This window comes from Phascolarctos cinereus, unplaced genomic scaffold (assembly GCF_003287225.1).
Source record: "Phascolarctos cinereus isolate Bilbo 61053 unplaced genomic scaffold, phaCin_HiC Scaffold_7;HRSCAF=346, whole genome shotgun sequence".
Taxonomy (NCBI): domain Eukaryota; kingdom Metazoa; phylum Chordata; class Mammalia; order Diprotodontia; family Phascolarctidae; genus Phascolarctos; species Phascolarctos cinereus.
In genome coordinates, this window is record NW_027556180.1 from 122,108,592 (window position 1) to 122,131,639 (window position 23,048).

The window sequence follows — 23,048 nt, forward strand, 5'->3', positions numbered from 1 at the left end:
ATTTATTAGTAAATGGAATCTGATTTTTTTTCTTTTCAATACCTTTAGGTGGGGGGAAAAGATAATAGGAAAACTAAGCATTAATTGCATTTGTAAGCTTAAATTTGGAGAATGAAGAGTCTTCTCTCTCTGCAAGGAAATAATATAAAAGATTTAGATGAAATAAATGAAGGTATGACTTAGAACCATGAAGAACAAAGCCTTCTGTATGTCTTCATGAATTTTCTTACTGGGGAAACTCAAAAGAGTGGACCATTTCGACATGGGGTATGGAAGGAAGGTTAACCTAGGTTTTCCTTAATTCTTGACTCACATTTTTATTTCCTCACTCCCCTGGAAGCACAGGAACTTGGGCAAAAGGTTCATTTATTACACTCTCTCACATCACCATTCCCCTGGCATGGTGCCACACTGGATCTGATCTAATTAGAAGAATGTTTGAATAAGAATATTACTACTCATCTGAGTTTCTTATTGATGTTCCCTTTTTAACTATGGGCCAACAGCTGAAATGGCATCCTACTCCACCCTCCAGAAAATGCCTACCAAATAAGCAGATGTAAATATTGCAGCTTTTACATTACAAATATGATCTTTGGTTAAGTGAGTTTTTCTATTTTGAATAAAAAAATTATTGTCAATATCCTTTAATATATAATAGCCAGAATTGAACACAATATTGAAGATGTGGCCTGAATAGCATAGTGTAGAAAACTGTTAAATCCTTCTGTTCTGTTTTCATACCTTCATCAAAAATACCTCTGATACACATGTATTTCAAAGATGTTGCAGATACGCTATGGTAGGCATGTAAGTTGATAATTAATAACATTTTCTCAATCACCTTTTTTCAGTAATGGACCTGTGCCCCTCTCTCAATTCGGATAGGCATCTGCTCTGCAGTTTTAGTCTGAGGGAGCTACTTGGGGCAGTGATAGGTTAAGAAATTTACAAAGCATCACACACCAGGATGTATCAGAAGTGGTACTTGTACCCATGTCTTTCTGAATATGAAGATAGCTCCCTATCCATGATAGCATGCTGACTCTACAGCAGTGTAAAATAGCACTTAAAAATTTAATTATAGCAGATCACAGAAATAGGCCCCCTATAATGTACTAGTCCACACCTAGAATATTGTGTTCAATTCTAGGCATCACAGATAAGGGAGATACTGACATAATAGCAAAAAAAAAAAAAAGAAGGGTAATATGTTGAGAAGCCATCTCATAAGGAATAAAGAAATTTTATAATACTTAGTCTAAAAAAGATTAATGGGAGAAGCTATTATTGTGGCCTTTAAATATTTATTATATAATATTAAATATTTTATTATGTTATTATAAATATAATTATATAACATTAAATATAAAAGATTCATGTACAAGAGTAAGTTTACCTGTTGTGCCCAAAAAAAAACCAGTCTTTGTAATTTTTTGGTTTAACATACCACACAACTTTTATTCAAACTATAATGAGCAAAATATAATACAACATACCTGCTGGAGAGACATGAGGACAACTGCTCATTTTTAACAATTTGAGTGTATCACTGTTGTTAGCCACTAGGACCTTGAGGGATGGATCATCTACAGGTGTATCATCAATCTTAAGTGATGACAGTGATTTGGAGTTTACAAACACAACGGTCAGTGCAGAGATAAAATGAGACTATGGGGGAAAAATAAGATCATCATTTAATTTTTTTTAAAATAAAGTTTCCATATAATACAACAGCAAATATATCACTCCAAAACTTATGCTAAATTTGCTACGTCAATATAGTTGTTGCCATTTAGGGGGGAGGGGGAGGTTGGTGGCTGGTATTAGGAAATATGAGATAAAAAGGATGCTATTCATTCTATTTTTTGCTTCCAAATAGTGAAAAAGATTAAAGGGTACTTGTTGGGAGAGAAAAGGCTCAGACTGAAGGTCTCTTGAAATTACTGTAGTCTCTAGCAGGAGAAGAGAGAAATTCTTTCCAGGAACTTATGGTTACAGTGTTACTTAAATACATCACAGTACTCTATTTGGTAACCAATGTTATGTTTAATGTAGTAAAAGTAGGCTGTATCCTTTTCATTAAATTATACTTCAACACTATTTAAAAAAAAACTTCATCTAATTCCTTACTAGTTAAAAGTATTCAAAATGGATGTAGTAGCCAAATTAAAACCAATCAATTCAGAAGCTAGCAGAAACTTTGAAAGTGCTGGAATTCGCAACTTGTGTAAAATTTGATTATAAAAATCAAAATCGAGACAGCTAGGTGGCACAGTGGATAGAACACTGGACCTGGAGTCAGGAGGACCTGAGTTCAAATACGGCCTCAGACACATAATACTCACTAGCTATGTGACTCTGGGCAAGTCACTTAACCACAACTGCCTCACTAAAACAACAACAACAACAAAAAAAGATGAAGGCAGGGAACAGGGAAAAAGACTGACACATGCCCTTATATACTTTCTCCCTTAATCACTTTATGTTCCCACTCAGAATCTTTTAGGTCAGAAGGTACCTCAGGCATCTAGTACAAATCAGATCTCATCAAGAATCCCCTTATATAATATGCTTAAAAAGTTGGAATATAGCTTTCCTTGATAACAGCTAACATGGGAGGAAGTCTGATTACTTTCTAAGGAGATTCATTCCACTTATTTCCCTAGCTCTCTTATGATTTTTCTCACATGAGCCTTAATCCGTTTCCCACAACTTTTCACCTGCTGTTCACCTAGTTCTGCTTTTTGGAGCCAAACAACACAAGTCTAATACCACTTCTACATGACTGCTTTCCAAATAGTTCAAGATAGTTCTTGTTATCCCCACCATCCTGCAGGATGAATATATCCTCAGTTCCTCCACTAATCCTGGTCACATTCCTTTACATTCTCCAGATTTCAATGTCCTTTAAATATGGTACTCATAATCAAATTACTCCAGTTATGGTCTGATTAGGGCAAAGCACACAACAGGGCTATCAATTCCCTGATTGTAGAATAACATCATGCCTCACAATGCAGTTTAAGATTACATCAGATTTTTTTGGCTGTACCACAATATTGCTGATTCACATAGAGCCTGCAACTCCCAGATCTTTTTCATATAATTTGCTATCTAGTTATATGTCCCCCATCTTGTTCTTGAGAAATTGACTGGTTTCTTTAACCCAACTATAAAACCACATTTAGCCCTATCATATTTCATCAGCTAGTTTTGGCCTAATTCAGTCTAGCAGTTGTCCACATGTGGATACAAGAAGTCAAAACTATTTGCATAATAATATTAAATTCTTTTAATTTTAACAAAGTAAATGTTATAACCCACATAAACAAAGGTCTTTAGGGATTCTTCAATATTTTTAAGAGTGTAGAAAGGTTCTAAGATTTAAAAAAAAGTCTGAGAAGCATTGCTGTAGTCTGGTCTCTTAAGATTATTTTTGGATCCTGACTAAACGTTAACCCATCAAGTTTTGTGTCATCTACTAATTTGCTAATAATCATTCCATTTGTCTTTCTCCAGGTCAGTGAGAAAAAATGTTACTAAACATCACAGTGACAACCACAGATCCCTAGGGCACTCCGCTAGAGATTTTTGAAGTTAACATCAACCATTAATGACTACTCTTTGGGTCCTAGCATTCAACCAGTTTGTAATCCCCCTATCATCTAGCCTATATCTTGTCTACATTAACATCAGAGACTGTCAGATGCTTTTTTGAAATCTAGGTATATTGTTGTCCACAGCCTTCTAACACCCTGTAAGCCTACTAACCAAATAAAAAAGGAAATCATCTGAAGACAACTCCGCAGACATTTCCCAATTAGCTGAACTTATTTTGGACTTTCTGGACTTCTCTGGCAGCACTCATTTTGGACTTCTTTGGCTTCTCTACCATGTCCCTGTGCTCGGTACTTTCCTCTCCCTCTGCTTTTCAGCTTTCTTTTGTTTGTCTTCCTCCATTAGAGTGTAAGCTCCTTACACATAGTAGGCACTTAATAAATGTTTCTTGACTTTATTGACAGAAATGAATTTAATCTGGTATGACCTATCTTCAATAAAACCACACAGGCTCTTTGTGTTTGCCACTGTTTTTTTCTATATGTTGACTAACCATCCCTTTGATAATACATGCTTTAATTTTTCTACCCATTGGCTTACAAAATGCATACTTACCTCTTACCTTTTTAAAAAACTGGGACTTTTCCCATCCAAGTATACATTATAGGACAATAGACATTTTCTGCCCATTTAATTTTTCCTCTATAGACTGATAGGGCAAGCTCTTTTGAGTAAACATAGTTATCACTGAAAGAGCCTTGTAATGTTCTTGGAGCTACTATACTACAACACAGTATTATCAATTTTAAAATTCGATCATTATCTACAACTAGGACCTTATCATTTACATGGAGGCCACTTTCCCACTTGGACAGACACAAGGACATTCTCTATTACAATGACAATCACCTTTGGTGAACATACATTTTCTTGTTTTATACTGGGCTTTGAAATAAAAAAGATTAGTTCAACAGTTATTACTGATTTAATCTATTAAAAATAGCACTGATCTTAACATATACAGAGATACTCCTTTATTGAAGACAAGTGACTTTATGGTTACATTATGTCCTACCAATTCAAATGCCTTTTGTAATTAAAAATAATGTACTGCAAGCTAAGTAAGCAGTGTGATGTGGCAGTCAAAAAAGCTAATGTGATCTTATGCTGCAGTAAGAAAAGCACAGCTTCCAGGAACAGGGAAATAAATCATAATCCTACCATACTCTGCTCGCATCAGGATTCATTTGCTAAGGTCTCAACATAGAATACTAGTAAGCTGGAGAATGTCCAGAGGAGAGAAACCAGAATGGTGAAGGGCCTTGAGGTCAGCTGATATAAGGAACTGGGCCCATTTAGCCTGGAAAAGATAATACTCTCAGAAACAGGATTCAACTATCATGTTCTTCATCTTTAAATATCTGAAGAGCAGCCACATGGAAGAGTTTAAGAACTTATTCTGCTTAGTCCCAAAGGGCAGAACTACCAAGTCAAGTAAACAGGTATTTTTTTCAATGTTTACTATGTGCCAGGTACTGTGCTAAATACTAGGAATATAAATACAAGCAAAAAGAAAAGGCAGTCCCTGCTCTCAAGGACTTATGTTTTAATGGAGAAGACATAAAAGGAAGCTAAAAAAAGGAGAAGGGAAAAGGCATCCAACATAGAAGTATGACAGAGAAGTCCAGAAGCAGATTGAGAGTGCAGTCTGGTAGGAAATGAAGAGATGAGTGGCCCAAGTGCCCTCCTTAAATAGTTGTGGAAGGGGCCCTCCACCTTCCAATCACAGAAAGGGCCTGGGGGTAGAGGGTAATTTTGAGTTGTGAGTTCCAGGACTGAAGTTTCTGGAACATAATGTAAAAATCTAGTACAGTATAGCTTGGTGGGAGCTAATTAAAAATGTGTGAGTGATCCTTGAGTCAAGTGTCCATAAACACACTGACTATAGACTCATAAGAATTAATATCAGAATTTATAATAAACAAGAAAAAATAGTAATGAGAAAGTAAATGAAAGCAATAAGTGAACACTGCAGAGGCAAATTTAGGCCTGATGTCAGGAAAATCTCCACAGAAGTCCTACCCTGATTTCTCATCTTGGCATGAGGGTGAGCCTTTGTTCTTGAAGGTTATACCAGCAATGCACAAGCTCTTGCAGATTCTACCATGCTGGAAAGGTTTCAAGATGGGGAAAAACAGATTTGGTTTATTTTCCAAGGAAGAGACTAGCTAATTATGAAGAAGTCTATCACCGACATTAAAAAGAGCTGCTATAGCGGGGTGGAGCCAGATGGCAAAGTGAAAGCAGTGACTTGCTTGAGCTCTCTCCCAAACCCCTCCAAATACTCATAAAAAATGACTCTAAACAAATTCTGAAGCAGCAGAACCCACAAAAAGACAGAGTGAAACACATTTCCAGCCCAAGACAACCTGGATGATTGATCAGAAAGGTGTATCACGCCAGACTGGGAGTACAGTGTGGGCGCGCAGGCCTCACCAAACCTGAGCAGGCCTCAGAGAACTGAATCGGGGGCAGCTGTGGAGGTTTCCAGACTCCTCAATCCACAAATGCCAAAGACAACTTAGAAGGTCAGTGGGAAAAGTCTGTTTCTGTCGCTGCTCAGAGAGGAAGGCAGGGTTTCAGCTCTGTTCCCCAAGAGCGTGGCCGGGGAGGGGGGCAGCTGCTTCCTGAGCTTCTGGCCCACAAACTGAGGGGGAATCCAGTGGCTGATCAGAGAGGGATTGCAGGGATCTCTTTGCCAGTGCTGAGGCAGCAATCTCTTGCTTTGCCCATCTGTGGATCTGGGTCACAGTTCTGGGCGGCAGTGCTGGGGTGAGGAGGAACGCTGGCGTGGTGGAGCTTGTAGTGGCTGTGCAGAGGAACCCCTCCTCACAGTTACAGGACAGAAAGACTACTTGTGGTCACAGGCCAGGAAAGGAGTAAACACCTGGCCCCTTATCATACCACCTTGGAAGAACTGAAAATTTACAGATCCCTATAGGTATCTCTGAAAACAGCTATACAAACCCCTGAAGCTTGGGACAGTACACTCTCCACATTGGAAGCAGACTCTTACCTTAATAAAGAATTTAAAATACAAGTAATTGGCCAGGATCATGAGCAAGCGCGCAAAAAGAGTCAGACTATATTATCCTACTTTGGTGAAAAAGAAGATCAAAATATACAACCAGAAGAAGACAACAAAAATCAAAGCTCCTACATCCAAAGCCTCCAAGAAAAATATTAATCAGTCCCAGGCCTTGGAAGAGCTCAAAAGGGATTTTGAGAAGCAAGTAAGGGAAGTAGAGGAAAAACTGGGAAGAGAAATGAGAGTGATGCAAGAAAATCATGAAAAACAAGTCAACAGCTTGCTAAAGGAGACCCAAAAAAATACTGAAGAACATAACACCTTAAAAAATAGCCTAACCCAAATGGCAAAAGAGGTCCAAAAAGCCAATGAGGAGAAAAATGCCCTAAAAAGCAAAATTGGCCAAATGGAAAAGGAAGTCCAAAAGATTACTGAAGAAAATACTTCCTTAAAAATTAGAATAGAGCAATTGGAAGCTAGTGACTTTATGAGAAATCAAGACACTGTAAAACAAATCCAAAAGAATGAAAAATTAGAAAACAATGTGAAATATCTCATTGGAAAAACAACTGACCTGGAAAATAGATCCAGGAGAGAGAATTTAAAAATTATTGGACTATCTGAAAGCCATGATCAAAAAAAGAGCCTAGACATCACCTTTCAAGAAATTATCAAGGAAAACTGCCCTGATATATTAGAATCAGAGGGCAAAATAGAAATTGAAAGAATCCACAGATCTCCTCCTGAAAGAGATCCCCAAAGGAAAACTCCTAGGAATATTATAGCCAAATTCCAGAGTTCCCAGGTCAAGGAGAAAATATTACAAGCTGCCAGAAGGAAACAATTCAAGTACTGTGGAAACACAATCAGGATAACACAAGATTTAGCAGCTTCTACATTAAAGGACCGCAGGACATGGAATATAATATTCTGAGGGCAAAGGAGATAGGATTACAACCAAGAATCACCTACCCAGCAAAACTGAGTATAATCCTTCAGGGGAAAAAATGGTCATTCAGTGAAATAGAGGACTTTCAAGCATTCCTGATGAAAAGACCAGAGCTAAATAGAAAATTTGACTTTCAAATACAGGACTCCAGTGGAACATGAAGAGGTAAACAGGAAAGAGAAATCATAAGAGACTTATTAAGATTGAACTGTTTACATTCCTGCATGGAAAGATGATATTTGTAACTCATGAACTTTGTCAGTATTAGGTAGTTGAAGGAAAAAAAATTATATGTATGTATATATAGATAGATAGAGGGCACAGGGTGAGTTGAAGATTAAGGGTTCATATCTGGAGAATAAAATTAAGGGATGAGAGAGATATACTCGGAGAAGAAAGAGGGTAGAATGGGGTAAATTACCTCACACAAAAAAAAACAAAAGAAAAGTTTCTCACAGTGGAGGGGAAACAGGGGAAGGTGAGAGGGAATGAGGGAATCTTATTCTCATAGGATTTGGCTTAAGGAGAGAATAACATACACATTCAATTGGGTATGGAAATCTGTCTTACCCTACAGGAAAATAGGGGGAGAAGGGGACAAGAGAGCAGGGAGATGATAGAGAGGAGGGCAGATTGGGAAAGAGGGTAATCAGAAGCAAATACTTCTGAGGAGGGACAGGGTCAAAAGAAAGAATAGAATAAATGGGAGGGCAGGATAGGATTAAGGGAAATAGAGTTAGTTTTTCACAACATGTCTACTATGGAAGTGTTTTGCATAACTGCACCTGTACAACCTATATTGAGTTGCTTGCCTTTTCAGTGAGGGTGGGGGAGGGAGGAAGGGAGAAAATTTGGAACCCAAAGTTTTAAAAACACGTTTTAAAAAAAATGTTTTCATATGCAACTGGGAAATAAGAAATACAGGAAATGGGGTACAGAAGTCTATACTGCTCTACAGGAAAATAGAAGGGGATAAGAGAAGGGAGGGGGGAGAGATAGAAGAGAAGGCAGACTAGGGGAAGGGTATTCAGAATTTATGCCATCTTGGGGGGGGGAGGGGTGAGAAATTTGGAACTCAAAAACTTGTGGAAGTGAATGTTGAAAACTAAAAATAAACAAATTCATATTTAAAAAAAAAAAGAAGTCTATCACCAGGAATCCAGCAACCTGCTGATGAAACTTTTTTGGTCATAGCAACTTGTAAAATGGGGGAAAAAACTTTTAATGGCCCTCAGTCCCTTAAGGCTCTTTTCTGCTTCAATGCTGATAGTGGAAGGATGGTGGGGAAAGGGGCACAGTGTCTTAAGAATCACACTGTTTTTAGACCTACAACAAAACCTTGATTTGACTATTGGTACTCTAAAGTGTGATATCCTTGTTCAGTGACCAATATATGAATATTTTGCTAGAGGAACTGAATCATATAAATCATTTTACATTCTTGTAATAAATGAAAACTGAAGGAAATTGCAGCTAAGTAAAAGGATCACACACAGGTACTCCTTGGAAAGGCAAACAAGAGTTGAAGTTGGTTTTATTGTATTCTGAAAAGTTACAAGATATATTATCAGGGGACATTTGATCTTCATAGATAACAATGTTAATTCTAAGTTATGTGCAAAAAAAAGACCATCATTAAAATAACTGCAGCTTACACAAAAGTATCAGTTGTTTAAGATGAAAGGATAAAGAGAAATTAAATGGAAAACCTTTCTAAGACTCTCCAAATCAAATCTCTGATACTTGGTGACTTAAATGCAAAAGTGGGAAAAAATGAGGATGGGGAAAATATCTATAGAAAAGTATGGCTTAGGAGAAAGAAATAAGAAAGGCCAAAGACCTGAAGATTACACAGAAGCCTCATACTTCTATACCATGAAACAATTTCTTCCACCAAAAAAAAGTTATTTGCTGGATATGACAAATACCATAAAAAATGAAATTAACATTTTAACAGATGCAAAAAGAATCATTAGAAATGTGTGTTATCCTTGCATCTACTGTCTCCACAGACTTTAGACTCATTGGAGTTAAGGTCAGAATAAACAAGAAAAAACAACAATGAGAAGAAAGATATGGCATGCAATTAAGATCAACACTGAATCACTTAAGCTATTGAAAAATTTAAAATGGGCAATGTGCAACAGAAATGACATTGATACCAACTAGAAGGTAAACCAATGATAAGTGATTGCTACACGGAGACCAAAAGAGCCCAAGAAGGCTACAAACATTTGATTTACTTGCCAAAGATGGCTGCTAAAGGCAACAGAATATAATCGTCCCTATATAATCTTGCAAAGAAGGACAAAATGACAATTATAAGCAATATTCTTTTTAAATTAAATTATATTTATTTTTCAATTAATAAGCATTTATTTTTTCTCATTCACACCCCTTAACTCCCTTCAAAAAAGAAAAATAAAACTCTTGCTTACTAATTTGCATAGTCAAAGCAGAAAAAAAAATTCCTTATTGAACACGTCAAAAAAGGTCTCATTTTGCATATTTAGACCACAACATCTCTGTCAAGAGATGGCCAGCATTCCTCACCACTGGTCTTCTGGGATCAAAGTTGATCAATACATGAATAAGATTTTTTAAGTCATTGAAAATTGTTCATTTTTACAATGTTGTGGTTAATGCAGAAATGGTTCTGCTCACTTCACTTTCAATCAATTCATACAAGTCTTCCCAGATGTCATAGAAGCAACATTTTAATCCCTTCTTCTCTGCAGATATGACTACTTTCTCCTTAACAGGTATTGAGATATTCTGGGGGGCAGCTAGGTGGTGCAGTGGATAGAGCACCAGCCCTGAAGTCAGGAGGACCTGAGTTCAAATCCGGCCTCAGATACATAACACTTACTAGCTGTGTGACCCTGGGCAAGTCACTTAACCCCATTGCCTAGCTTAAAAAAAAAAGTACTGAGATATTCTGTAGACACCACTTCCTCATCAACTGAGTAGAAAAGAAACCACAAGGAAAAAAGGGGAGAAGGTTCTCAAGAGGTTTGGCTGGTAGGACATGATGAGTAACACAGGCTTTGTGCAGCTGGATCAATTCAAAGTGTCCTTGGTGCCTATCCTCGTCAAATATTCTTCCTTAGCTAGGGATAAGTAAATCTCCTTTTGTTAACTGTCAAATGACTTTGTGTCTCATTTTGTTCTAATATCAACTATAAACTACCACCAGAAGTGCCTATGTCAAGCCCAGCCCAGAATGCCAGGTTCTTCTTGAAACTTTCCATTTCATCATTTCTTATATTCATATACCATAGTTTGTTCAGACATTACCCAATTTATATGGGCGCCCCCTTAGTTTCCAGGTCTTATCCACTACAAAAAGAGCCTCTATAAATGTTTTTAATAAATATATTCCTCTTTCTCAGATCTTTTTGGGACATAGGCCTAGTGATGATATCACTGGGTCAAGGGGTATACACAGTTTAGTAACTTTGGGAGCATTGCTCCAAACTATATTCCAGAAAGGCTGGACCAATTCACAGCTCCACCAACAACGTATCAATTTGCCTGTTTTCCCACAGCCCTGACAATTGTCACTTTTCTTTTTGCCATCTTTGCCAATCTGATGAGTGAGGCAGAACTTCAGAATTGATTTACTTATGTTCCTCTAATTATTAGTAATATGGAGCATTTTTTTTCATGTAGCTATAGAAAGGTTGGATTTCTTCTTTTGAGTGTTACTGTAGTCATATTCTTTGACTATAAGCATCTTGTAAGGCAGAAAGAAGCTCAGTAGATCGTAAAACCAATCTGATAAAGGTGTGACAAGACATTCAATGAAGCAGAGTCTTCCCAAAGGCATTCAGGGAGGAAAATAGAAGACTACAAATAGAAGAAAAAGGGGGAAAAACTGCAAAAATTATTACAACTACCTCTATCATGGACAGTGGAACCACCACAAACAGACCATCCATTAAGGTACTAAAAAGAGGAGGTATAAGTAGTAGCACTGAAGAGAACAAGGATGGGAAAAGTGGCCAGAATGGATCAAGTAGATATACAGAAGGCAGGTATTCTTTTGAGGTGGGGGGAGGGGGTTGTCAGTGAAATTTTTTCAAACATTTTGATAAATGTATTTTAGTATAATTAGTTTCCCTTGTAATCCTAAGTATTTTATCTTAGGCACTTAAAAACGTTTTGTTCATGTATTTCACCATATTGCCAAATTTTAAATTTATTTAAAAATTTTTAAATTTAATTTAAATTTTTTAAAATTTTAAAATCTTAAAAGTTAAGAATCCTTAACATACAGGATATCTGCACTGAAAGTGATATAACTGAGAATACTGGGGACCATTTTACCAAAGATACCAATTTATACAGTATCTAAAGGAGGGGAAGATTATCAAGGGGGGGGGGAGAACTCAGATCTTACGGATTCCAAAACAAGATGAATGAAAAAACATCAGCTACCACCCATCTATATACCTGTTCTACCATCTATACAAAATCTTTACGAGGGTAATCTACACATGAATTACAAACATCCTCCATGATAATATTAGAATAGAATAAGCAGGCCTTCTAAAATAATATTCCACAATAGGCCAAATCTATACCATAACACAACTGACTGAAAGATGTAGAGAATAAAAGATCTCATTATGCTTATTTGTTGATTACAGAAAAAACATTCAACTCCGTAGAACAAAATACCACCTTATCTCATCCAGTGAGCTGGCCCCAAAGTTGAATTAGAAGAGCAAAGGATGAATTACTTTTACTGACCCCAAGCTTCTCATATCAGCAAATGCTTATTTTTTTAATACAAACAATTTTACTAGTGTTGCTGTATGGCAGTAAGCTGTATGTTTGCCAAAGCATACCTAGAACATAAATTCTGATAAGCTACAAATAAGCATCATAACAGAGGGCAATGGAAAAGTGCATGGTGGATGTGAGAAGGCTACAACATATAACTAACAAGAAATTAAAAACAGAAGAGAGGAAAAAAATAGGAGCAAAAGATGTCATCAAAGAAACATAACGCAGAAAAAGAAGATGGTTTGGTCATGTGGCAAGACTGAGGGATGACGCGTGGACAGTGCCAGAGTACTCTACTGGTACTTTACAGATATTGGAAAAAAGTGTGGAAGACTTCCAGCACACTGGGTGGAACTTTCATGTGCATTTTTGGGAGAACATGAATTCACATCGTATAGGATGGGCAGGCACAGATGGATTGCAATCTGCATCACTGGAAGAAATTTCTGAATCAACAAGATCAGAGATCCATTTGAATGAAAGGCAGAAAACAAAGCTCCCTAAATATCAGAGCTGGGCAAAAATGGAATGGGCTACCTTTACAAATGTTGGGTTCCCCCTCTTTGGGGGTCTTCAAGTAGAGGTTGGATGACCACTTATCAGACATGTTTTCATGAGGATTCCTTTCACATAGGAGTTAGACTACATGGTCACTGAGGTCCCTTCCAACTCTCAAATCCTTTGACTCCATGAATTTTGTTTTATGATCAATAAGTAAGTACAATAGGATCTTATATTTTCTACATCTTTTAGTCAATAGTGTGATGGTGAAGATGTAAACAACTATGGAATGCCACTTGTAAAATCCTACCTGTTTCCTCTAATACCCCCTCTAACATCAGGAGGATGACCTCAATATGTCCCGGTGATTCTAACTGATAGTATATGTAGTTAGGAAATCAGGCCTAAAGCTTCACAGTTGTTACTCTGTCCAGTTAACTTTTTCCTACCAGTAAAGCCTGAGATTTTTTCCCTTGCCTTTGGTATCTTTCTTTATTCCTTAATATACGTTATGAATTTGGGGGAAAAAAAAGATATGTTGTGAATCAGTCCCTAGACCTCTCACAATGGTGGTGTCTTCCAACACAGCTATCTAATCTAGATGCTTTTCCCACCTTTGTTTTCTTTAGTGCCATTTCTACCTCTTACATCAGCATATCTAAGACTGTAATTAGAGTCTTGTGATTAGGGACTATGACTAGAGTCCAAATGTAGTAGAGTTCACTTGGACTGTGTTTGACAGTGAAAACCTGGCTATGAAAATCTTTGCAGACATTTTCAATGGAAAATGTTTCTTAAATGAGCAAGTGGGTTTTAAAAAAACCTGGAAAGACTTATGTTACTGATGCTGAATGATGTGAGAAGAACCAGGCGAACATCGTACACAGTAACAGCAACATTGTACTATGATCAACTATGACTGACTAAGCTCTTCGCAGCAATACAATGATCCAAGACAATTCCAAAAGACTCATGATGGAAAATGCTATACACATCCAGAGAAAGAACCATGCAGTCTGAATACAAATCACTTTTTTGTTTTTCATAGCTTTTCCCTTTTGTTCTGTTTCTTCTTTCACAACATGACTAATGTGGAAATATGTTTACATGATTGCACATGTATAACCTATATCAGACTGCTTGCTGTCTTGGGTCGGTGGGGGGAGATGGAAGGAAGGGAGAAAAAATTTTATAAAATTTTATAAATTATTTATAAATTATAAAAAAATTTATAAAAAATGAATGTTGAAAACTATCTTTACATGTAATTGAAACAATAAAATAGTATTTCCCCCCCCACCACCAAAAAAGCTGTTTGTTGTCTTCCTTCCATTTTCATCCCTTGGGATGACTTTGGTGAGTTGAGTCTCTTGACAAATTTTCATTAAACTGCTTTTACTCTTCCCTGGCTCTCTCTGTTTTATGAAATAATACTGCTTTATAATTTTCCATTGTTCTCTATAAACAAATTCATATTTTTAACTAGTATTACCCTTTGTCATTTTTCTCTACTTTATGAAGTATGTGATTAACTAAGGCATTTTCTGAACTCTCGTAGTCTCCCTTCATAGGAACTGATTCATAGTGGTTAAATTTCTATATAACCTTATTAGAGTTTGTATCTAGTTCCTTTCTTTTTATCTATTATCTACTTCACATTATTAACAATAAGCTGAATGAGTCAAAATTGAGTTGTTTCAATTGCAGGTCACATCTTTTCCCTCATTTTTATTCCTTCTAATTCTGTTATAATGTTGATACTCCACAAAATTCTATCCCAATACTTCATAGTGTTATGGGGTTCTCAAAGACCATGCCAGCAGAGTGCAAGTCCTGGCAAGTTCTACAAGGCTGGGACTACAAATATAGTCTTGGCAACAGAACAAGTCTGATCTCTGAAGACTGACAAGCCTAAGCAAGTATTAGAAAGGCTTGTTACTAGTAGGTCAGATATTTGGTCGTGAGTTCTTTAGCTAGGGCAACTCATGAAACAAAGAAAATTACAAAATGGTCCCAATTTTTATGCAGCCACTTTCTGCTTGTGCAGTGACAGTGACAAAAAGGTTGTGGTAACAGTGGTGGCGGAGGTTTGAAAGAGGGGAAAAAGTGCTAATAATCAGTTTTTAGCTTATCAACAAACTTTAGCTTGGTTGTTGGTAACTTTAAACGTGAGATCCTTGTTCAATTGACTAACCAGGGGAATTTCTACTGGAAAAACTGATTTGTATCAATATTAACATTCTTTGTATAAAAGAAATCAAAGTATTTGTTGCTGCAGTTGTTTTCAGTTGTGTCTGACTTTTTGTGACCCCTTTTGGAGTTTTCTTAGCAAAGATACTGGAGTGGTTTGCCATTTCCTTCTCCAAATCATTTTACAGATGAGGAAACCCAGGCAAAGAGGGTTAAGTAACTTGCCCAAAGTCACAAAGCTAATAAGTGCCTGAAGCCAGATTTGAGCTCAGGCCTTCCTGACTCCAGACCTGGCATTCCATCTACTGTGCCACTTACCTATACCTATACTGCAGCTAAACAGAAGGACAGCTCACAGGTTCTTCTTGGGGAGGTGAATTAAAAAAAACTAAGTTGCTTTTAAAACGCACCAAAGATAAAACCAATTTAACCATCTGTACATTGTAGGGTTCATGATAAATACTGGCAAAAAAGATTACCATGAAAATAAAATAATGCAGTCTGTGGACCGACATTGGTGCCATGGATGAAGAGGTTAAGTTGAACGAGAAATTGGATAAGGTCCTTCAAACAAAATCAACATATACTTTTGATATTTCGTGATTTCAATGCAAAGGTGGGGATAGGTGAGGATAAGAAAAAATAGAGTATACTGGAAAAAAACAATCAGGAATGAGAGAAACCAAAGACTTGTAGAGTACACAGAAGCCTCAATATATCATCATCCATATCATCAATACTTTATTTGAGAAAAGAATCAGGTACAGGGTATGGCAAGCAACAAGTAACATTAGAAAATGAAACTGATTTTTTTTTTAAAGGAAATGACTAGTTACTGATGTAAAGTCATTTCTGATTCAGTGGTCTACATATAGTCAGACTACCAACTTGTTAGAACAACCTTCTGCATGTCTTTTAAAAATCTAAGTTGGTCGGGGCAGCTAGGTGGTGCAGTGGATAAAGCACCAGCACTAAAGTTAAGAGGACCTGAGTTCAAATCCACCCTCAGACCAAACACTTGACACTAGCTGTGAGACCCTGGGCAAGTCACTTAACCCCAACTGCCTAAAAAACAAACAAACAAATCTAAGTTGGTCAATAAGTTTCTTGAACAACAAGATCCATTTTTCTGACATTTTCTCCCATTTTTCTTCTTACCAGAATTTTTCACTGTGTACACAAAATTTTATTCTTAAGAGCATCCCATCTGTCCTGGACTGAGTCTCTAGAACTTTACGCTCATAGGAGTCTACCTATTCTTTCAAAAAACAAAACACTACAGAAACTGTTCTCCTAAAATCCAGATTTTGTGTTAGTTTATGCCTGGCTTTCATCTCCTCTCTATCAAAGTCTAAGATTAGTCACTTACCCACAAGATTATTATCAGTTCTCCCTCCCTCCCCCACCTTTACTTTCAAGTGACGAGCAAGAAGTCAAGCCTTTAACCCACAGAAATTCACATCATGGTCATAGTTCTCTAACTTATCTCTTCTCCATTTGTTGTCACAAAATAATTGGTTAACTATTACATGTTAACAAAATGTGATTCAGAAAACACTGACCTCTCGGTCACATTTCCTCACTATTAAGTTTGTAGCTACATCACTACTTTCCTTTGACTCCCCAATCCTTTTCATTGTAGTTACTCATCTCATTCATACCCTCTATGCTTTCCCACTATTTTCATACTTTTTCTTATTTGACTAGAAAATTAGAGTAAAACCAGAAAAACCTGGAGACCAAAGCAAAAGAAAAAAAAGGAATTTTCAAACACAGCAGTCACAAAGCCTAACAACATTACTAATCTGAAAAATAATGAATCCATTCTCAGGCTCTGAGCCTACAGAGTTAATTTAACAATTACTAAGATTACTAACTTAATAAGCTTAGTTATCTAGCTTTCCCTAGTAACCTTTAGTTCTGCCTTAGGTTAAAGGCAAACACAATCAGAAACATCAAGACAGGTTGCTGAGAGTAACAAGCAAAAATGGACAGTGAAGGATCCCACTGGCACTTCAAATCCAACAGGTCTAAAATCAAGTTCATCACCTTTCCGCAAACTTCCTCTTCAATCCAACATCAATATTTCTCTCAATAGTACCCACTATCACCTCATTTGCCCATGTTCAAATTCTTGATATTATCTGACATTTGATTATTTGCACTATTTTTTACTCTCCCCTCTTCCTCATCTCTCACATCCTCATCAAATATAGTCTATCCTATCTTCTCAAAATCTCCAGTATCTATCCCTTTCCCCTCTTCTTTATTACCACTCCTACTAGTGAGGCATAGGTTTCCAATCTTATCTCATGCTACTCTTCTCTACCCTCTCTGTCACTCTAGGCAAACTGAAGAATTGATGTGCTGTCCTCCGTACGCACCCTGTGCTTTCCCACTTCACTGTTTCTGCCATATTGCATCTTCCGCCCGTAATGATCATGTCCCTTCTCCTCTCATGTACTGGATTTCTACCTGTCCTTTTAAGACTAACTCAAATGTCACTTTGAACAAGCTCCACGAAAGATAACATTCTACAACGAACTCTTCCCCACTCCACGGAATTCACATAATGTTGAATCATTTTATTACAATAAAATACTTAAACTCATCCAGACATACCTTTATGAAGACTGCAAATTCCAACACACTGTTAAATCAGAAGCTTTTAACTACCTAGGAAAGATTACTATCTAAAGAAATTCGTATTATATATGCAAATTATCCCAGAGTTTCAAATACTAGTTTAATCCTCAGTTTTTATCACTTCAAATTTGACCAATTTGCTCATCTGACAGTGCCAAAAAAGCAACTATATTTAATTTTTCATATCTCAAAGAATGGGGATTAGGAATATCCTAAGGGCAAAAAAAAAGGTTCTACAAGGGGGAAACTAACCTTTTTTTGGCTAATTTTACCACTTTTCCTGTTTATGGTAACTTATATTTCTATCTGTCAGTTTCAAGTATTTCGTCTTCACTTTATATAAATGATTTGTTAGAATTTCACTTTACCAATGTAGAATCACCATCTAATGGCAAAATAGAACAATTACAATATGTAAAGTGGCTTGTTTAAAAAAAAATCATTTTCTTCAATTACAATTTTCAAGAAAAAGAAGGAATTGGCTGTAGGTTATTCGTACTGCTTTTCTTTCACTCCCATTTATCAAGAAGATAAATACCCAGGGTTACATTAAAAATTTTCTAGTAATAGTCTAAAAAACTAAAGTAGTTACCTTTGGTAAATCCATAAAACTTGGTCGAGCAGTAGAAATAAGTCCAAGTGTTTTTAAAGAACAATTTACAAGTTGAGATAAAATATCACAAGCTGCTTCAGCTGATTCCTTGCTGCTGTCCACCTAAAGGAAATAATTATTTTAGTACACTTTACATTTGCAAAAGAAGTAAATATGATTAATATCTTGGAACAATATACATTAAAGAATTAGACTCTATTCTTAGGAACCTTCTGCTTATATATAAAACTTTAGATTTACCAACAAAGTCCCACTGAAATATTAAAAGGGCAACTGTAAAAACTATTAGTTTCTCAGAATGTTGAGCATACTTTATGGTTGAACAATTCAACATTAAATTGATTTCTTCTTATGTTATACAATGTAATGAAACAGCAACAAAAAAAATGGATGCCGGCTTTGAAAGCAATCAATTTGTTCTGAATATATATTTAAACATTTCCATGCTTCCCTATGGTACACATTTCTGTGGTTCCCAAGAAACTGAAATTAAATCGGTATTTGCTGAGAAAGTCAAGGTGACAAAGTTGGGAATTAATTACTAAATTTGTACTCATATTGTCCCTGAATAGAATAAGGATCTCCAAGCAAGTTGATCATGGAATCTGATCTCCTCAGAAAACAGCTCCTTGTGACCAATCTCCTTGTGACCATTTCTAGTGGAGAAGACAACATGTAACCAAAAGTCTCCATAGTTATGGCTGGGCTTTAGAGAAATAGCAGCTTCCCACAAAAAGACTACATCTGTGCTGGCTTTCTTCCAGTGACAGTCATTAAAATAAATCAACTTAAAAACAAAAGAACTATCTACTGTATCACCAGCAGCTTAAAGGATCCAAGGAATCTAAGACATTCAGGTAGTTCCAATGCCTATTTAAGTTAGAGCCAATAAAGAATACAGGGTTTGAGTCAGAAACAAGGGACTACATAAAACCAGTCTTTGGAGGACAGAACATCCAGGGACTGGGACATTTAGGGAAGCAACAATGACAGTCTCTTGTCCCAAGGCCTTACTTTTCCCCAAAATTTCTACCAACACCATCTTGGAGTTTCTGCAGAGGTGGGGGAAAAGGCAAGTTGGAGAAAGAGCTTCCGAGGCCCTCTGCTAAAATTGGAAGTAAAGGGGCAGGTAGGTGGTGCAGTGCACAGAGGATCGGCTCTGAAGTCAGGAGGACCTGAATTCAAATCCAGCCTTAGACCAAAACACTTGACATTTACTAGCTATGTGACCCTGGGCAAATCACTTAACCCCAATTGCCTAAAACAAACAAACAAACAAAAAAAACCTGGAAGCAAAAGTTGGAGACAAAGTCTGGAGGATTATGCTTTCCATGCAATTTTCTTGCCCCCACTTCTCATTCTATGTTCTGAAGCATCTCACTTCTCTTCCAAGAGTCCAGTGAGGTTACTGCTATCTTTTCCCATAGCTACTCCCCAAATCCCATTCCATCATCCCTTTTTTACTGCCCCTTCCTTTCAACCACTTTTCCTATTTACTTGATTTGTATTCCTTTCTGCCTGTCCCATTTTCCTCATTAGGATTCACGGGCTTAAGAGAACTGTAAGGGAACCTTGTGGGAAAACTATCCTAAGACTCTCACAGGTATCTGCATTTTTAGCAGCTGTCAAGTGGACAGAATTACAGGAAACAAAGTAACCAGGATTCTTAAAAACTCTTCTTTTCAGATGACAATAATAATAGCACAAATGACACAGGGCTTTATGGTTTTGAAAGCATTTTCCTCACTTTACACTTTAGGGAAGGCAGTATAAGTATTATCATCTTCCCCATTTTACAAATGAGGAAAGCATTTCTCAAGAGTGCCCAAAGTCAAATACCTAGACTGAAAACCAGGCATGCTAAGCTAACTGAAGTCCAGTGTTCTTTCTGCCAAGTTTTAAAATTAAAAATCAAAGTTTGGAAGAAATTAAAAGGGTTCTTCTGGAGCTTATTCTTATAATTAGGTCAATGCAGCTCTACAATTCAATGCTTGTTTTGTTTTCTTATAAAAATCAAATAGCCTTTTATTATTGGTACCAATAAGACTAGGCATTTAGAAATAATTTATAAATATATTACAACAAAGGTACCAAAATTTTGTTTAAAGTGAAGGACTCCACTGCTACAAAAAGTATGAAAATCAATCTAGAGTATTTAACTTAAATACTATTATAAGAAGCAGAGAAAAAAACAATATACTTCATGCCTAACCCTATCAAGACATCCATATAAACAAAATTAAGAGCTTGTGAACATCTCAGTAATTTTCTTATTCAATCTTAGCCAACTTTCAAAAACAAAAGACCCCAAATTTAATTACCACAAATATTAAAGAAATATTTTCCAAAGGGTTTCTTGGAATTAGATGTAACAGAATCCACAGAATAATTTTCCATCTCCCCATTATTTCTCTACTCCTAACCTACCATCTACCAAAAAAAAAGCATCACTATTTTTAACAGTAACAATTTAAACTATATTACCTTGAAACTGACATACTGTAGATGGTTTGAATGTTTTTTAATAATCTGCTTTATCAGCTCTGGATGTGTAGCTTTCAAATAAGATGTAGCTGGTTGGTTAAGTTCAAACTCAAAACACCTCCACAAGTCAGGCATATGAAATACCTGATTCCAGTTTCGACAAACTTGTGATGCATGAGCCCGATCAAGAAGGGGTAAATATTTAAATATTTGTAGAATAATGTCCTGAAGGAGATTACCCCAATCACATGTTTGAGAATTCTCACTGGTAGTCCTCCGTTTCTTGGATTCTTCTCTACTGTCCTCCTCTGAAGAAGTTTTTGTTACCTCACACTCTTTCCCACCTCGCTTCATCCTATTAACAAAAATACATTAAATGCTTCTTCAGTCCTGTGTAACTTTTAGACAGAAATCCAAATTTTATACTCTTCTTTCAAAATCATTCCCACTAAAATACATATGAGGGAAGATTATGTACAATAATACAAAAAAACTAAAATGGTACAACAAAATCATCTTTTAATGGAGACCAGCTGCAGTTCAACCCAAGTCTTGGTACAACCGTTTTTTGATTAGGTAATTTAATACATTTGCAAAAAAGTTTGCATAAATTTTCAAATCAGAGTTGCTGGATGATACTTTAAAGATTACTTTAATTTACAATCTACTTAGGTAATTGATGATCAATGAATTTGAAAACAGGGAATTTCTAGTGCTATTTTTTAGAGTCCTTTGAAATGTCATCAGGAGATTCTTGGTCTCCCAGAACCATCCCAAACCATTCCTTTAAATCTCAGTCTTGAGTTTGATCCTTTAAAGGTTAAATAAATTGATTTTTTCCCCCTTTAGGGGTTTTTGATCCCCTTGTAGACCCTTCATATCCCAATAGTCTCAAGAAATCATTTACTGATGAAAACTCCTGCATCTCCTTTAAAACCAAATACATATGTAGCCTATAGCTGATTTCCTTCTCAGGCCATATATTTTCTTTGCTCAATACTAAAAAATTTATCCATGGGGCAGCTAGGTGGCGCAGCGGACAGAGCACCAGCCCTGGAGTCAGGAGGACCTGAGTTCAAATTCAGCCTCAGACACTTAACACTTACTAGCAGTGTGACCTTGGCAAGTCACTTAACCCCACTGCCTAGCAAAAATAAATAAATAAATAACTATTAAGAAATTTATCCATGCTACATATTAGTTTAGGTTGACTGCTATTCTTTTTCTTTATTCTGAACTTAAGAAACACCAAATAAGCATTTTGAAATACAAAGTAGAAGACAAAAAGAAAAAGGATTGTACATGAAAACTATTTCTGTGAAGAACTTGTTTTTCCTCCTAATTTAAAAATAAATTCAATATAACTCTAAAGCTGTCTTGCTTGTCTGTGTTTCCATATGGTCTTTCTTCTGTTCTCTTCAGTGTCTTTTAAAAATATGCTTCAATTACTGCTTTTCTATTTTTTTTTGGCAACCCTATTGCTAACCTCTCCCTCCTACCCCCCAAATTGAGAGAAAATAAGGAGATTTCAAAACAGGTGAAGACTGGGGAGAAGAAATAAAATAAAAACAAACCCCTTGGTAACATACGCATCTGATTACAATTCCTTTTCTTCTTTGCAACTTCTATCCATTACACCTGTTTCTACCTTTCTTAGGCCCAAGACAAGAGTATAATCCAGGGCTGGGGAACCTGCAGCTTCAAGGTCACATGTAGTTTTCTAGGTCCTTGGGGGCAGCCTTCTGACTGAATCTAAGTTTTACAGAACAAATCCTTTTATTAAGGGGATTTTATTAAGAGGATTTTGTTTAGATTCAGTTAAAGGGCCTTACTTGAGGACCTAGTGGGCCAGATGAGTCTCCATCCCTGGATCTCTCTTCCATACGACAAATATTCAAATACTTGAAAATGGCTTGTCCCCCCAATAATCTTCTCTTGTCCTGCTACCTGGTCACCTAATCCAACCTCTTCATTTTATAGTTTAGGAAACTGAGACCAAGGAAAGATAAATGATTTATTCAAGGTCACATGGGCAGCCAGCATCACAGCTGGATTTTAACCCAGGTCCTCTGACCGTAGAGCCAGCCTTCTTTCCACTATACTGCACTGCCAGGTCCTTTAACCAATCCACATACGGTCTCAAGGTCCTTTGCCATCCCCTATGTCCTTTCCTGGACAAGTTATCAGTGTCTAAATTGTCACTAACCAGTGACACACAGAATTAA

At 36.6% G+C, this 23,048-nt stretch overlaps 1 protein-coding gene across 12 annotated transcripts in view; it reads right to left on the bottom strand.

Moving 5' to 3' along the window:
- Window positions 1-23,048, bottom strand: part of FBXL3 (F-box and leucine rich repeat protein 3) — a 37,099-nt gene that overhangs the window by 4,152 nt on the left and 9,899 nt on the right. For all 12 annotated transcript variants that reach the window (XM_020973260.2, XM_020973259.2, XM_020973252.2 and 9 more), the window contains 3 exons: window positions 20,824-21,178; window positions 18,319-18,441; window positions 1,500-1,671 (listed from right to left, as the gene is read on the bottom strand). In XM_020973260.2, the coding sequence (XP_020828919.1) occupies window positions 1,500-1,671; window positions 18,319-18,441; window positions 20,824-21,177 (649 nt within the window). In that variant the 5' untranslated portion in view covers window position 21,178. The remainder of the gene's footprint in view (window positions 1-1,499; window positions 1,672-18,318; window positions 18,442-20,823; window positions 21,179-23,048) is intronic.